Source organism: Salvelinus sp. IW2-2015, linkage group LG14 (assembly GCF_002910315.2).
Source record: "Salvelinus sp. IW2-2015 linkage group LG14, ASM291031v2, whole genome shotgun sequence".
Classification (NCBI taxonomy): domain Eukaryota; kingdom Metazoa; phylum Chordata; class Actinopteri; order Salmoniformes; family Salmonidae; genus Salvelinus; species Salvelinus sp. IW2-2015.
This window is the reverse complement of record NC_036854.1, coordinates 54041821-54058603: the sequence shown is the minus strand read 5'-3', so window position 1 is coordinate 54058603 and position 16783 is coordinate 54041821. Positions and strand designations below refer to the sequence as shown.

Here is a 16783-nt window from a genome sequence, read left to right as displayed (position 1 = left end):
TAGAAATTTTAGCTAATATGTTAAAAATAAAAAACAGAAATACCTTATTTACATAAGTGTTCAGACCGTTTGCTATGAGTCTAGAAATTGAGCTCCAGTGCATCCTGTTTCTATGGATCATCCTTGAGATGTTTTTACAACTGGATTGGAGTCCACCTGTGGTAAATTCAATTGATTGGACATGATTTGGAAAAGCCCACACCTGTCTATATAAGGTCCCACAGTTGACAATGCATGTCAGAGCAAAAACCAAGCCATGAGGTTGAAGGAATTGTCCGTAGAGCTCCAAGACAGGATTGTGTTGAGGCACAGATCCGGTGAAGGGTACCAAAAAATGGTCCCCAAGAACACAGTGGCTATCATAATTCTTCAATGAAAGAAGTTTGGAACCACCAAGACTCTTCCTAGAGCTGGCTGCCCTGCCAAACTGAGCAATCGGAGGAGAAGGGCCTTGGTCAGGGAGGTGACCAATAACCCGATGGTCACTCTGACAGAGCTCCAGAGTTCCTCTGTGGTGATGGGAGAACCTTCCAGAAAGACAATGATCTCTGCAGCGCTCCACCAATCAGGCCTTTATGGTAGAGTGGACAGACCGAAGCCACTCCTCAGTAAAAGGCAAATGACTGCCCACTTGGAGTTTGCCAATAGGCACCTAAAGGACTCTCAGACCTTGAGAAACAAGATTATATGGTCTGATGAAAACAAGATTGAACTCTTTAGCCTGAATGCCAAGCGTCACATCTGTAGGAAACTTGGCACCCTCCCTGCGATGAAGCATGATGGCAGCATCATGCTGTGGGGATGTTATTCAGCGGCAGGGACTGGGAGACTAGTCATGATCGAGGGAAAGAGGAATGGAGCCAAGTAAAGAGAGATCCTTGATGAAAACCTGCTCCAGAGTGCTCAGGACCTCAGACTGGGGCGAAGGTTAACCTTCCAACAGGACAACAACCCGAAGCACACAGCCAAGACAAGGCAGGAGTGGCTTCGGGACAAGTCTGTAAATRTCCTTGAGTGGCCCAGCCAGAGCCCGGACTTGAACTCAATCTAACATATCTGGAGAGACCTGAAAGTAGCTGTGCAGCAACGCTCCCCATCTACCCTGACAGAGCTTGAGTGGATCTGCAGAGATGAATGGGACAAACTCCCCAATTACAGGTGTGCCAAGCTTGTAGCGTCATACCCAAGAAGACCCGAGACTGTAATCACTGCCAAAGGTGCTTCAATAAAGTACTGAGTAAAGAGTCTGAATACTTATGTAAATGTGATATTTAAGTTTATTTTTATTTTTATAAATTTGCACAAAAATAATCAGCTGTCATCATGGGGTATTGTGTGTAGATTGATGAGGGGAAAAAAACAATTAAATCAATTTTAGAATCGGCTGTAACATAACAAAATGTGGTAAAAGTCAAGGGGTCTGAATACTTTCCGAATGCTCTGTACATGCTAAAATCTCCACTGTAGTCTATATACTGTAGAAATAATGAAGCTCAAGTTGAAAATCATTAAACAAAATAATGAAGATGTCTATCAGCCTAATCAAGTGTAGATTACATCTCACATTCCAGTGTTTGAACTTGTAAAGAAATGCATGGGATTTATCTTAATGTGACTCCATGCAGCAAATGGCAATGTCCGCTTTCGCTATATAATGCCAAAAGCCACTTGTGCAGTTGCCAGGAGCCAATCTAATAGAGTTCCACCACTGACCGCCAAAAGTGTATTTGATTAAATGGAGCCCTTAGGCAATTCAAAGTGTATTCTTCAGCTGTAGGTGCAGTTAGTTAAAGGTCGAGACCGTATCTGCATCTCTAACATGGATTGGCAGACCATTCCGTAAAAATGGAGCTCTATAGAAGAATGCCCTGCCTCCAGGTGTTTGCTTAGAAATTCTAGGGACAGTAAGGAGGCCTCCGTCTTGTGACCGTAGAGTACGTGTAGGTACAGTGGTTCTTCCTTTAAAAGTTGCGAGCCTTCACCGCAGGACGTAGAGGTACCCAGTGTCACGGCTTCATTGCTCCAAATCACCACAAGGGGGAGTTAGAGCACTCATTATGCACTTGCTGTTACGATGAGCGAAGGGGGGGAACCCAAGAGCAGACTCAGAAGAGGAAGCCGGGATGAACGCACAAAAAGGTTTATTGATCACAGAGAAATGGGCAGTGCAGAACCCGGGGAAGCTCAGATGAGTTGCAAAAAGCAGGAGGGTAGAGTGAGGTTGGAGTTGGCTGAGTAGAACTGGGGAACAGGTCCTGAGGGGAATCCAAGGTAATGGTGGTGGGTGATATCCAGAGCAAGGTGCTTGTTGGTGAGATGTGGAACAGGAGCCAGAGAGGGAACTGCAAGGAGAGGACACAAACGGTGTAAGGCAGGAAAACGAGCAAAGCAGAGCAACAGGATCTTGAGAATAGACAAAAGGCTAGACTGATACTGACTGAGCAGAGATTACGATCTGGCAGAGTGGAGGTGGCAGGAAAGAGTATACTGTATGTAGGGGTCTTGATTTATGGGACGATTTGCAGCTGGTAGGGAACTGCTCTGACTCCAGCACACCTGTCTCCAACCACAGACAAAGACAGAGACGGAGAGAGAGAGAGAGAGAGAGAGACTACATTTACATGTATAATTATTCTCCCTTTCTTAAAAAAAAATGTTATCAGTATGTTTGTAACCAAATGACCTCCATCAGTCTCTAAATCCCCTTCATCATGATGTGGCCGGTTCAGACACTGTCTCTTCCCCCGTGATCTCCAGCGCCTTCCAGGTTTCGCATGTTTTCATTCCCTGGATAAATCAGCCTTTTTGCCTTTAGGCCCAGGTTATGTCTTGAGGACAGAAGCGTCCATCGACGCAAATGTTCATGATATTGGAAAAGAGTTTCCACACGTTTCATCATTTCAAGGACTTTAAAGTAATCTCCCCATCTAAAGCTAAAGACAGGCACAAAATAGTTGACCTCTGTGCAGGCTTTTGAAAAAGTATATGAACTAACTAATTTGGTCGCATTTAACTTCTTATGGATCCCTTCGCGCGCCAATCCCTTTAGATCGATTTGACAACACCCAGTGAAATTGCAGCGGGCCAAATTCAAAAACAGAAAAACTCATAATAAGAATTCATGAAGCATACAACTGTTATATATCGGTTTGAGGATTAACTTGTTAATCCAGCCGCAGTGTCACATTTCAAAAAGGCTTGACGGCGAAAGCAGACCATGCGATTATCTGAAGACAGCGCCCTGCATACCAACACATGAAAATCAGATTTCAACCAGGCAGGTGCTACGCAAAAGTCAGAAATAACGATATAATTCATGCCTTATACCTTTGAAGATCTTCTTCTGTTGGCACTCCAAAATGTCCCATAAACATTACAAATGGTCCTTTTGTTCGATAAATTGCATTTTTATATCCCCAAAATGTCCATTTATTTGTCGCGTTTGATTCAGAAAAACACTGGTTCCAACTCGCCCAACATGCCTACAAAGTATCTAATAAGTTACCTGTAAACTTTGTCCAAACATTTCAAACAACTTTCCTAATCCAACTTTAGCTATTTTAAAACGTAAATAATCGCTAAAATTTAAGACAGAATATACTCTGTTCTGTAGCGGATAAAATGAAAGTGGAGCGAGTTCCAGGTCGTGTGCCCCAAACAAAAAAGTACACTGGGCTTGACTCTCAGAAAGGAAAGGGCTACTTCTTAATTTCTCAAAGAAAAAACATCAACCAATTTCTAAAGACGTTCGACATCTAGCGGAAGCCATAGGAACTGCAAGCATATTTCTATTAAAAGGGGATTGTCATAAAAATCTAATGGAAAACAGATTGTGCTCAAAAAAAAATTTCCCTGGATGGATTGTGCTCGGGGTTTTGCCTGCCAAATCAGTTATGTTATACTCACAGACATTATTCAAACAGTTTTAGAAACTTCAGAGTGTTTTCTATCCAAATCTACTAATCATATGCATATCCTAGTTTATGGGCCTGAGTAGCAGGCAGTCATCCGGACGTGAAAATACTGCCCAAAGAGGTTTTAAACTATTGAATTCGGCACAAGCTAAAATTGTCACTTTGGAGTCTGGACTATATGCCACTGATGGTTTAGTCATTGTGTTCATGACACGAAGGACACAATACACCTACAATTGGTCGAGGAGACATGTTTCCTTTCTTCTTTAATCTTCTGTGGTTTATCTCTCGAGGTGTCTTGTCGTTCGTAGTCTTCACAGCTGTTTACTTATACTGACCAATACCCTACCCCCCCGGAAATTACTGTTTCATATACAACAACCAGGCCATAAGCTCACTACAACAGTGCCCTACTCTTTAAAATGTTCAAACACATTCCACAGTTCAAAAAGGTCACTACACATCAATCATATTGACAGCTTTAATGCAAACACATGCTTTACCATAAACAGATGCAGTATCAGGTTACATAAGCGCTCACTCAATAGCGTGAGAACGGAAGGACAGGATATACATATATGGGCATAACCACGTGACACATAAAATAGGTCATCAATCCCTTTTTGACGTGTCATCTACTGTATTTCTTCTCACATACCCTGCAGGCACCAGGTTCACGGGTGTGACTAATGTGACTGTGGGAGAGCTGCAGGCTGTGGTTGTGGTGAGCCTGTAGAAACAGCTCGAGCAGCCATCACATTGTGAGTAAAACCACCCCTTCCTTTCTCAATCTGTGCAAGCTGGGCCTTCTTCAGTGCAGTGTCTAGTACTTCTTTTCTTGATTTCTCATTCTTTTGTTTCTTCCAGTTCCTGAACCAGTGTCTGAGAAACTCTTCTTTCTCTCCCCCAGTCTTTCGGTCCCATCCTATTTCATCTTCAAAAATCTGAGTTCCTCATTCCATATTGCTTTAACTTCTTATGGCTTCAGGGGCAGTATTGAGTAGCTTGGATGAAAGGTGCCCAGAGGTGTCCATAGTACACTGCCTGCTCCTCAGTCCCAGTTGCTAATATATGCATAGTTTTATTAGTATTGGATAGAAAACACTCTGAAGTTTCTAAAACTGTTTGAATGATGTCTGTGAGTATAACATAACTCATATGGCAGGCAAAAACCTGAGAAGAAATCCAAACAGGAATTGGGAAATCTGAGGTTGGTCGATTTTCAACCCAGCCCCTATTGAATACACAGTGGGATATGGATCTGTTTGCACTTCCTACGGCTTCCACTAGATGTCAACAGTCTGTAGAACCTTGTCTGATGCCTCTACTGTGAAGTGGGGCCGAAGGAGACAGGAAATAGTCAGGTCTACCATGACCTGACCATGCTCTGACCATGTGCGTTCACATGAGAGGGAGCTCTGTTCCATCGCATATCTGAAGTCAATGGTATTCTCCGGTTGGAACGTTATTCAAGATTTATGTTAAAAACATTCTAAAGATTGATTCAATACATCGTTTGACATGTTTCTACTGACTGTTACGGAACTTTTTGACATTTTGGCTGCTTTTAGTGAACGCGCTTCCTGACTTTGGATTTGTTTACCAAACACGCTGACAAATATAGCTATTTGGACATAAATGATGGACATTACCAAACAAAACGAACATTTCTTGTGGGAGTCCCTGGGGGTGCATTTTGACGAAGATCAGCAAAGGTAAGTGAAGATTTATAATACTATTTATGAGTTTTGTTGACTGCACAATTTGGCGGGTAACTGTATGGCCTCCTTTTGTGGCTGAACGCTGTTCTCAGATGATTGAATATTGTGCTTTTGCCGTAAAGCTTTTTGAAATCTGACACAGCGTTGCATTAAGAACAAGTGTAACTTTAATTCTATGTAAAACATTTATCTTTCATCAAAGTTTATGATGAATATTTATGTTATTTGACGTGGCTCTCTGCAATTTCTCAGGATATTTTGGAGGCATTTCTGAACATGGCGCCAATGTAATCTGAGGTTTTTGGATATAAATATGAACTTTATCGAACAAAACATATATGTATTGTGTATTATGAAGTCCTATGAGTGTCATCTGATGAAGATCATCAAAGGTTAGTGATTCATTTTGTCTCTATCTGCTTTTTGTGACTCCTGTCTTTGGCTGGAAAAATGGCTGTGTTTTTCTGTGATTTTGCGGTGACCTAACATAATCGTTTGTGGTGCTTTCGCTGAAAAGCCTATTTGAAATCGGACACTTCGGTGGGATTAACAACAAGAATACCTTTAAAATGTTATAAGATACATGTATGTTTGAGGAATTTTAATTATGAGATTTCTGTTGTTTGAATTTGGCGCCCTGCACTTTCACTGGCTGTTGTCATATCATCCCGTTAACGGGATTGCAGCCATTCCTTTCAAGCCATTCTGCGAAGTCTATGTTTTCATCAAGGGCTACATGGCTTAGTCTGGTCATATCTCTTACAGTGGGGTATTCATATCTTAGAGTACTCCACAGGGGTGCTCGGACTTCACGCAACACTGTTTCAGGTGGGGCGTCATCGATGCGGGCTCTCAACAACAGTGTCTCCAATTGCCCTGGTGTCATCATCCTTGCCAGCAGCACCTTGAGGTCCCCCAGGCACAGGTTTTCATTGTGCCTGCTCAAAAGTCTGTATCCACACATCCGCTCCTTTCGAGATCCTGGGCATGCCTTTCACTGCTGTTTCCAGGTCTCCAAAACTCCAAGCCTTGTATTCCTGAGTCACCTGTTCCCCTGGACCCATATGATACACAAAGGGCATCATGGAAAATGTCTCTCCATCTCTATCCTTCCCTAAGTCTCTCAGTTCCTCTTCACACTCTTCTATCTCCCTCTGGTATTGTGTTAGCATATCCATGGCTTGTCTGACCTCCTCTTTTAGCTTTTTACTTTCGCCCACATCATCTGTGTCCATTGTCTCTTTAATCTTATCAGCAATTAGCACCTGCAGATCTTCTATCAACTTTTCTCTTTTCGTAATGAACACAACTTATTATTTTCCAGTCTTCCTTCTTCTCTTTCTTTCTTCCCTTTCTCTCTGAATAGGTCACCCATGGATGGTTGTACCTTGTAATTTTGTTTAGCTTCTTTAGTTCGTTTTTTTTTGTTCAGGCGGCCATATGTCTATGGTCTTCCAGTCTTTTCCTTTTTGTGGAGTGAGTTTGGGTGGACCATATTCCTCCCTCCAGGAACTGTGCCTCCTTTTTTTCCATCCAATTCTAGTTTTCTCATGCCGCTTGTTGCTGCTGTTGTGTCATCCACCTCCTTCATTAGAGTCCTCTCGAGGATAATTGTGGTTGCTTCTCCATTTTCTTCTGTCAGTGGTATGAGATGGTAGATCTGTGTATAGTCACCCGGGGGGCCTCTGGGTTGAGTCTCATACAGCGGCGGGGCAGTAAGGAGTACTCCTGTTCTGCCCCTGTCCTGACTCATTTCTTTCCTCTCGCACTCTATTGTTTTCTCCAACTTTAGTTTGGTCACGGTAGCCTTGTTCATGAGGATCTGTCCTTCCAGGATCATCATTCCTATCACAGTTTCTGATACAAGTGTACTTTTCTTCTTCTCCTTCTTTTTATAAATGTTTCTTGTCTGAATTTTCTCCTTGACTAAATACAACCTAGTCTTGTTGAATAAACCATCCAGTGGATATCTGTTTTCTCCTGCCATTTCTGTCCAGACATGCCATCTCTTAAAAGTTGTTGTAAATTCCACAGCTGGAAATGTATTTTGCATATATTCAACAGGCGTGACAGGCTTCATTGCTCCTATCTCCTCATTCTGGTTTGACTGTGCCATGGTGCTCCGGCTTTTTATTTAGATAGTCTGCGTGTAATGTGTTTTCTAATGAATATGTGTCACGACTTCCACCAAATGTGGCTCCTCTCCCAGTTCGGGCRGCGCTCAGCGGTCGTCGTCACCGGTCTACTAGCTGCCACCGATTCCTTTTCCATTTTCTGTTGGTTTTGTCTTTATTGGTTTCACCTGTTCCTTGTTTATGGTTAATTCGGGGCTATTTAAGCCTTCTAGGCCCGCCTGCTTTTGTGCGGGCTTATTTTCTGTTCTGTCAGTAGAGGTTTGTGTTCTGTTTCATTACGTATTGTTTGGTGTCCCGTTTTGTTGGTCATTTGTGCCTGTTGTTTTTGGCGTGACCAATCTTGGGAATAAATACGTATTTTCTGAAAACTCTGCTCTCTGCGCCTGACTCCACACCCACCACTCCTAGCTAACGTGACAATATGCCAATATAAATTCTTCTCTATCTCCTTTCAGTGTGTGTTAAACAACAGTGGGTGATACTGTAATCCTAATTCTACTCTCACTTAATCCAGGCTATAGTAAATGGTCTACTAAACTCTGATATATTTCACACTCGGCCTCACAGAGACAACCGCATGATAGACTTCAATTCCTAATATTATATCTTAAGAGTGTAGAGCAACAGTAATATTATACTCACCAGTACCCCTGGTGACAGCATCACAAAGTAGTTTTCTATGGAAATCTCTACAGAACACAATTTCTCAGTATGGAGTACAGTTCACCTATCATCTATCTCATCATGGTAACTTTTTTTCTTGTGACAGGTAAGCCTAGATTTGCTGCAGCATAGCCTATGTTACAGTAATATAAGGACCGAATGTGCGTCAAATTTACACATCTCTATCTGGCTTTCGGGTCATTATATTTTTTGTTGTAAAGATTTGTTTTATTTATTTCAGCTGCAGAGTTTGAAAACAGTCTACCACTAGAATATAATTTCTTTAAATCAGAGCATGCATGAGCAGTCTCTCTCCATCAATTCTATTGAAATTGCATCCAAAATAAATAATCCTCTTCAAGATATATACTTTATGTCCTAGCCTAACTCTTTCAGGTAATACATTCAATGCAGTGTAAGATAATGAATAATGGCTTATGCATAATAAGCTTCTAATTTATAGCCACTGCCTCTTGCACTATAGGCACGCACCTGTGCTCCGCTAGCCTCTCCTTAAAAAAATGCTCCTCAGTTCATGGAGTCCCATGCAGGAAAAGCTAGACTAGAATAGCTTGCTAGATTATTATTTTTTTTGCATTTCTTATACCAATAGACTATTCAAAGAAGGACGCAAGCTCTTGTTTGAAGAATGTTAAATAGAGCTGCCAACAGATCACGTGTAGTTTGAAAGAAAAGAGAACGTGCTAGGCTAGAGCAGTTATTTATTCAGACCCATAACCATTCAATCTTTGTGAAGAGAAGTGAAAGCCGTCTGCATCTAGTTCTAGTCCTATATTATTCAAGCATGTCATTAGAATGATGAAGATAAGGACAATGAACCTTATTTAATTTAACTGACAGCGAGGCAGGAATAAAGCAACAGAGATTGAAAGAGGAGGTAGGCTAATAACATTCAGGGAAATATTATGAAAGGTAGACTATATACTGTATGCATCAGCCTACTAATAGCAAATAGGTCCTATTTCAAAATTAAAATCAAATTTGCTAGCCTATAGACTACTTTTAACTTTGTGTGCTGCACCAGAATTGCATGTTCTCTCAACTTTATCATGATTTGAACTAGGTGTGTGATTCCAGTCCATCTAATACAGTATAATACCGTATGGTACAGTAATACAGTTCACACTCAAAAAGATTAGCCTACTGGAGCTAGTTTCATGTATTTAACCAAGAGTTTTCGATCAAAGCTCTAATCAAATCCAGACAGGCCTATTTATATGCTTTTGAATTAAATTTATGGTTTTGGCAGGAAATACAGGGTTTATAGTGCAGAGTTTATTTAGTTTTCCAAAACAAAGTGAAATCATAGACAAGGGTAATGAGAGTTATATGACTATTTTCCAGACAATTTCACATCTAGCATTTAGGGCAGTTGTTTTTTTCTTCACTGAATATCTGTTTACAATGCATTTGCCATTTGACACTACAGAAAAGAGGTGTCGTGTGTTAGTTGTTGGCGATGTAGATAGTCTTGTATCTCTCGATGAGGTCAATGTCCCTCTCCAGCTGCTTCATCTCCAGCTCCAGACGCTCCTTGCGGTACTTCTTAGGTGTGGTGTCCGTGACAACAGAGAGTCCCTGGTACTGATGGTGCAGCTCCCCCCAGTTCATCTTCAAGCCCTGGACAGAGGATGATCCATCAATCACACAGGCTAAGAGATGATCTTTCCATTATTGCTCAGGAACAATGAATTATCAATGAGCCTGTGTATGTCAGCGTAATATTTATTCTCTGTAATACTAATTACCCCACCAAAGACAGCTTAAAAAAAGTATACTTGGTCATAAGAGACTATATATGGGCAAATAAAACTCATAGAATAAAAAGGAATGTTTTACATCTTCCTAAGTTAGAGGGTGGTTTTAAGTGTCTATTTTCCTAAGGATAAAGCTAAGAACATTAACAACTTCATAGTTAAGAACACTATAACAATATGGAAGAAAATGAAACGTATTCTACAATAACCAATATCACTTCCTAAAAACACAACCCTATGGAACAATCCTTGGATAGCTTTTCAGAATTCACAGATAAATTGGTCCACATGGAAAACTAAAGGCATAAATGACATGGTAATATGAAAATACATGTATTTCCATGACAGAATTAAAAAGCCATTTTGGACTGACCAATGTAGATATTTTCAAATACATGCAACTTAAAAGTTTCATACCAAGAAATTTCGTTTTGAAATCTTTTGGACATCAGAGCAATCTTGAGGGAACCCTATTTGAGTTAGAAAAGGATATTCATATGATAGGTAAGATATATAAAATCTTGCAGAGAGCCTATCCAACTGACAATCTATTAGAAAACAATATAAACTACTGGAACCAAGACTTAAATAACTGACAATAGCACAAGATGGAGGAAATGTTGGAACATAACTAATGAAATTACATTTAACAAAAATGCACGCTTAATCCAGTATAAACTAATGTAAGGTATATAATTTATTACACAAAACAAAATGCACACATTCTACTGCACAACGGCAGAGTCATGTCTTAAGTATAAAACTAACAATGACTCAATAATACATGCCTTCTCGAAAAGTTATGCGTGGTGTTAGAAAGTTGGCTGTCAAAAGTATTACAATGTACATTTACTTTTAATTCCGTCTGTCTGCATATTTCAAGACATGGCATATGAGGGTGCAGTGAGATACCTGTATAGTTAACTGGAAATCAACCAATTCTCCATCGTTAACACAAATTACTACATGGAACTCTATTCCACATCAAGTAACTGACGCAAGCAGTAAAATTAGATTAAAAAAAACAGATTAAAAAACACCTTATGGAACAGCGGGGACTGTGAAGCAACACAAACATTGGCGCACACACACACTATAGATACACATGGATTTAGTACTGTAGATGTGTGGTAGTGGTGGAGTAGGGGCCTGAGGGCACACAGTGTGTTGTGAAATCTGTGAATGTATTGTAATGTTTTTAAAATTGTATAAGCTGCCTTAATTTTGCTGGACCCCAGGAAGAGTAGCTAATGGGGATCCATAATAAATACAAATTCAAATGATTTATTATCCAAATGTTGAAAGTGAGTGGGCGATGGAGAGAAACAAAATGGTGCAGTTTGAGGCCATGTGGCGGAGTGATGCAGTGCTGGAGATGGGGGTGTGAGTAGGTGGGTCTGGGCAGGGGTGATGTTGTGGATGTTTGTATGCGTCTGTATGTTGTCGTTTGTATGTGTATGTTTTGTATTATTATTATTTTTTAATCATAAATTAAATAATTTAAAAAAGAGAATAATCGTAATGCCCTTCCGTGTTCCAAAAATTAACAGACACAAATCTTACCCCTTCTCTCACACCCTTCATTCAATTTGAATGTATGCTGGTGCTTTCTAAGCCTTTTCATCATTTGATACATTGTTCAAATATTGAATCTTATCTAAATGACTAATCAACTAAAACAAATACATGAATGTAATGAAACTTTATGAATAATTCTAGGTCAGATTCTATTGGCTTGGTTCTAAGAACCTAAGTGGTTTACCTGTAGGATGTTGTTTTGCTCATCCTCAGAGAGCTGTTTCATGGTGCCCTGTCTCATGTGTTCCTTGACAAAGCTGTCATACTCATCCTGAGCCCTCCTCATCTCCTCAGTGCGATGCTGCAAGTATTCAGGGGTCTTTCCAAAGTCCTAGGGAGGGGATGGGAAAATAGTTATGTTGGGCTCCTCTTCAGTTCAGTTCAAATAGGTTGAGTGTCTTTGTGCAATAAGCATATAAGTATCTTTCTTTGAATAGCAATCAAAATCTTGGACAAATTCACTACCTGCTTGATAGACAAAGCAAAAGCAGTATTTGCATATGTAATGATAAGTTCACCTTTTTCTTGATGTACTTTGGGAGTAGTCCTGAATTTTCCAGGAGCTGTTTGTCTCCAGTTTTAGTGTCGGCATAGATAGGCTGTGGCTTTTTTGGCACTGCCATGATGTTCTCAAAGGCGTTTGTCTTTACAAAGTCCTTTTTGGTGTGAATGCCCATAAGTGGGTTGTCTGCTTTGGCAGGTATTTGTGGTTTTTTGAAAGTCTCATTATCCAAATATGAAAATGGTTGCTCTAAGGGTATAACAACATAGACACAGAGTTAGGAAATGACCTCCAAACAAAGTGATATTGAGATGTAATCTCATCCTATTGCTTACTTTCAGGAAGTTTGGGTTCCTTGGAGTGCTTGAGCAGATATTTCTCTGGAGAGGGAAAGTCTACTTTTACTGGTCCCATAGTCTTGTTGGTAGCCTTATTCAGCATTTTCTCATGCTTAACTTGTGCCCTAAACTTTGACATATACCTTGACAATGGAATAAAAAAGACAAGATTGATAGATTATTACAGGACATGGCATGAGTCAGAAGCCATGTGCAGTCTTTTTCACTGTGCAGGTTGTGGCAACAAAGTATCTCCATTACATTCATGATACACAGAAACATAGGCTAAATAAATATATGTGGCTAGCTGGGTACAGTAAAAATGCCATCGGCTGTGTGCGGTGCAAATAAGTTTAGCTAGCTACAATGTAGCCTACATACAGTTACGTTGTTAACTAGCTACGTTAGCTAGCTATAGGCAGTTCACAGTCAGCCATACCTTGGTGGTTTCTCTATTTTAACCTCCTCCCTTGGAATAAGGTTGTAAATACTTTCTGCTGGATACATAGTGGTCGACATATTTCTGGAATATGCACCTTTTTTTTTAGAAGCAAATAATAGCTAGCTAGTCAACTCTAGCTGGCTCTACATTCGAATTTCTGGAATGTTTTGTTTGACAAGATCCCTGGGCAACAGTTGCTGGGCAACTGTCGCGGAATGATTACGACATCAGCATCAACGCGCTACAATCTAAGGGCGCGTTTGTAATTCGCACTGGCTGTCTACTCGGATGTCAGAGCACTCCCGTCTGTCTGAACGTGGCAGAGCGCAGAATAACTGACCCATAACACGCATCGAATATGGCCGGTGTCATTAAACATTAAACGCTCTGGATAACATGAAAACCCCCTAACCAGCTCTGCTTGGGCGAGTAAAATGGTCAGAGTGAGGTGTTCTCTCATTTGTTTCTGGAAGTTACTAGCAAGCTAGCTAACTTTAGCCAGTTGGCTCGGGTGCTTGACTGCCGTTGTGAGCCTAGAACGCTCGGATCAACCCTACTCCTCTGCCGGAGCGTCCAGTGTGCAGCCCGAGAGCAAAACGCTCAGAATTTACGAACTGAATAGAAGACAGACAGTATTACTACCACAGTGTAATCTCTTTGTTACTTTCATTCATATATAGGCATTGTTACTGATTGATTACTACATTGTATATTAATTTAATAAGTGAAATAGGATGGTGCATCGAAAATAGAAACAAGTGGCCTATCTAATCGTAGAGCAATCTGCAGTTTGTCTGTTTTGCTTTGCCCTATTTTACATGTAGTACGGTAATCGCGAAATCAAGTTTGTCCATTTACTTTGCTGTACAATATGTCGACGTTCAACAAGCCAATGTGGCTGAATTTGGTCCAGCAGCTCTTTCTCTATTACAACAATGGCTAGCTAAGGTACTGTAAAATATTATCCAGGTAGACAATAACATTTAAATAAAATAATTATCGACTGATGCATGTCAGATTAAATCAGAGAGCAAGCTCGTACCCCATCAAAACCCAACATATAAGCTTGTTTTACTCCAATGTTTGTAAACAAAGTAAATATTAACAAACACCGTATAGCTTCAAAACATGGTTAAAATGTCAGCCCCTTCTCTCAGCTTTTTAGGAAAACAAACAGTGGTGAAGAGAAGGCTTTGTTATTGTTTCAACTGCTGATTGCCTCTTTAAACAGAATCGTATTTTAGAAGACAGAAATTGAAGTATGCAGATAACCTATGGGGTCTATTCATACTGGTCATGTAGCCAATTTAGCTAGCTACATTAACTGCTGTATGACCAGGATAGATGTTAATTATCATCTACATAAATTACACATTTCAACAGCTCCTAACAAGAAACTTACCTCACTGAATGAATGTATTACCTGTCAATATTTGATGGCATTACCCTGCAGAATCAATCTGATCTTATGTCTTACAGATCTGACATAACAACTACCTCAAAATGCTTCCAGTATCCTACTGTCAAAGGGTGAAAATGTATATAGCGATGGGAGTGTTGAACAACACACAGCAGCTTGCTCAGAAAGCTGGGAAATGGTGGACAAGCACAAGCTCTTTCTCAATATCTAGATCATGGCTATCTACTGTACCCCAGATAGGGGACCAAAACATCCTGCTAATGGGTCTGGCTGGAACAGGAAAAACCTCAGTGGGGCGTGGAAGGTGCCGTGGCTGACAAGCTGTCAGAGGTGAACGTTTCCTGGAAGAAGAGGGGCAGGTTGTGCAAATTCTCCACTGCTGGCAGTGTCATCTCCATAACTGGATCCAACCCACTCCACTCTGGGGCTATGCAGCACCTCAAACGCACTGGACTGGTAGTGTATCTAGATGTAGCCACCGATGACATCATACAGAGACTCTCCATGATGAAGATGAACAGGAATGTGGGCTGGGATACCAGAACTCTGATTCGGAGACCACTGTGTCAACCAGGAGTTTTAACGGATTATCTAGTGATTCAAAATACTTCAGTGAAGTTGTTGTTGAGGGTTGAGCAGACATGCCCTATCCTGAACGAGCCATCCTTGAAAATTGCAATACACCCCATGGATATCCTTGGTACAGATCTCAGAAGAATGGTGTTCAGAGCTTACGGGGTTAACTTTGCCAGCAAGACCATTGCACCAGTGAAACCTCGGTCATAACCAGTTTGTGCAGGAGCTCTTCCACTGCCCCACTGCTTCGTTCAAAGACCTGGTAGTTGATGCCTCAGCTCTTTGTCTCCCACAAATGTGCAACTACCTCATCCTTGTGGCAGCATCCGGTGACACCGACAGTACAGTGCTGAGTAGGTTTGGCAGCCTGAATGACCTGGACCGGCAGAGGAACGGCTTGCTAGTGTTCTTCCCAGAGGAGGGAGTGAGTGAGATCGAGAAGCTACAGATGACAGGCTACAAAGAGGGCAACGCTAGGGCTGTCAGTGTCCTATCGGACTTCTGTGAGAGGGCCATTAAGACAATATTTTGGGATTTAGGTCTAACAGGACACTTGGCTGTGGAGTATGGCACTGTCATCAGTACCTCTAACCATCACCCGGGCATGGCTGCTACCACAGGTGAGGTCATGCGGTAAGATGACATGGTAGTACTTGTGTTATTACAGCTCAGAAAATGAGATCTGAACTGTAAAGTGATATTTTTTTAATTTGTGTTATAGGGGACTACAAACCCATATTTATTATATTCAGGGGTGGGGATGAATACATTCTAAATGAACATTAATTAAATATAGGCTAAACAATGAATAATTGTTTGATTTAATTCAGCGCAATTCCACGATAACAGAATGATACTGAGACACAGATTTCACTTTAAAAGTATGTCAAACAAAAATGTTTATTACAAAGTTCAACAAACCATACAACTCTATGCACAATGACTACTTTTAACAATTTCCACTGACAATTTTACAAAACACATTTAAAATGTACCTCCGTTTTTTTATGTGACCACGTTTTCCAAGTTAAATATCTACTCTGAATTCAGATTCAAAGATGTCTGCAGAAATAATGGGGTGTCAGCTATGATATGACACCTTGAATTTGAAAAAATCTGGGTTATTTAATGGCAGTAAGTGAAGTGTATTTGTGTTTGTATTTATTATGGATCACCATTAGCTGCTGCCAAGGGGTCCAGCAAAATTAAGGCAGTTATACAATTTTAAAAACATTACAATACATTCACAACAGATTTCACAACACATTAATAAGTGTGTGCCCTCAGGCTCCTACTGTACTACCACATTTATAAAAATCCATGTTTATGTGTGTGTATGTTATTGTGTGTGTGTGTATGCATGTGCCCATGTTTGTGTTGCTTAACAGTTTATGCTGTTCCATAAGGTTTATTTTTATATATTTTTAAATCTAATTTTACTGCTTGCATGAGTTACTTGATATGGAACAGAGTTCCATATAGTCATGGCTCTATGTAGTACTGTTTGACTCCCATAGTCTGTTCTGGACTTGGGGACTGTGAAGAGACCTCTAGTGGCATGTCAGGAGAGATTGACATGCATATTATTAATGTTAGCGCTCTGTGTACATCCAAGGTCCAGCCGTGCTGCCCTGTTCTGATCCAATTGCAATTTTTCTAAGTCCTTTTTTGTGGCACCTGACCACACGACTCAAGGTGCGACACAACTAGGGCCTG

General features: G+C 40.7%; 1 protein-coding gene across 2 annotated transcripts; it reads right to left on the bottom strand.

The window, feature by feature from the left end:
* Positions 1–9714: 9714 nt before the first annotated feature.
* LOC111973101 (enkurin) lies at positions 9715–13285 on the bottom strand. 2 transcript variants are annotated; one of them, XM_024000320.2, is made up of 6 exons: positions 13069–13285; positions 12627–12772; positions 12308–12540; positions 11974–12120; positions 10629–10681; positions 9982–10074 (listed from the first exon to the last, which is right to left on the bottom strand). In XM_024000320.2, the coding sequence occupies exons 1-6, from the start codon at positions 13146–13148 to the stop codon at positions 10068–10070; spliced, it is 666 nt and encodes a 221-aa protein (XP_023856088.1). In that variant the 5' UTR covers positions 13149–13285; the 3' UTR covers positions 9982–10067. The 2 variants fall into 2 exon arrangements, with proteins under 2 accessions (XP_023856086.1, XP_023856088.1); XM_024000318.2 differs by lacking the exon at positions 10629–10681 and having other exon boundaries at positions 9715–10074; positions 13069–13280.
* Positions 13286–16783: the final 3498 nt, after the last annotated feature.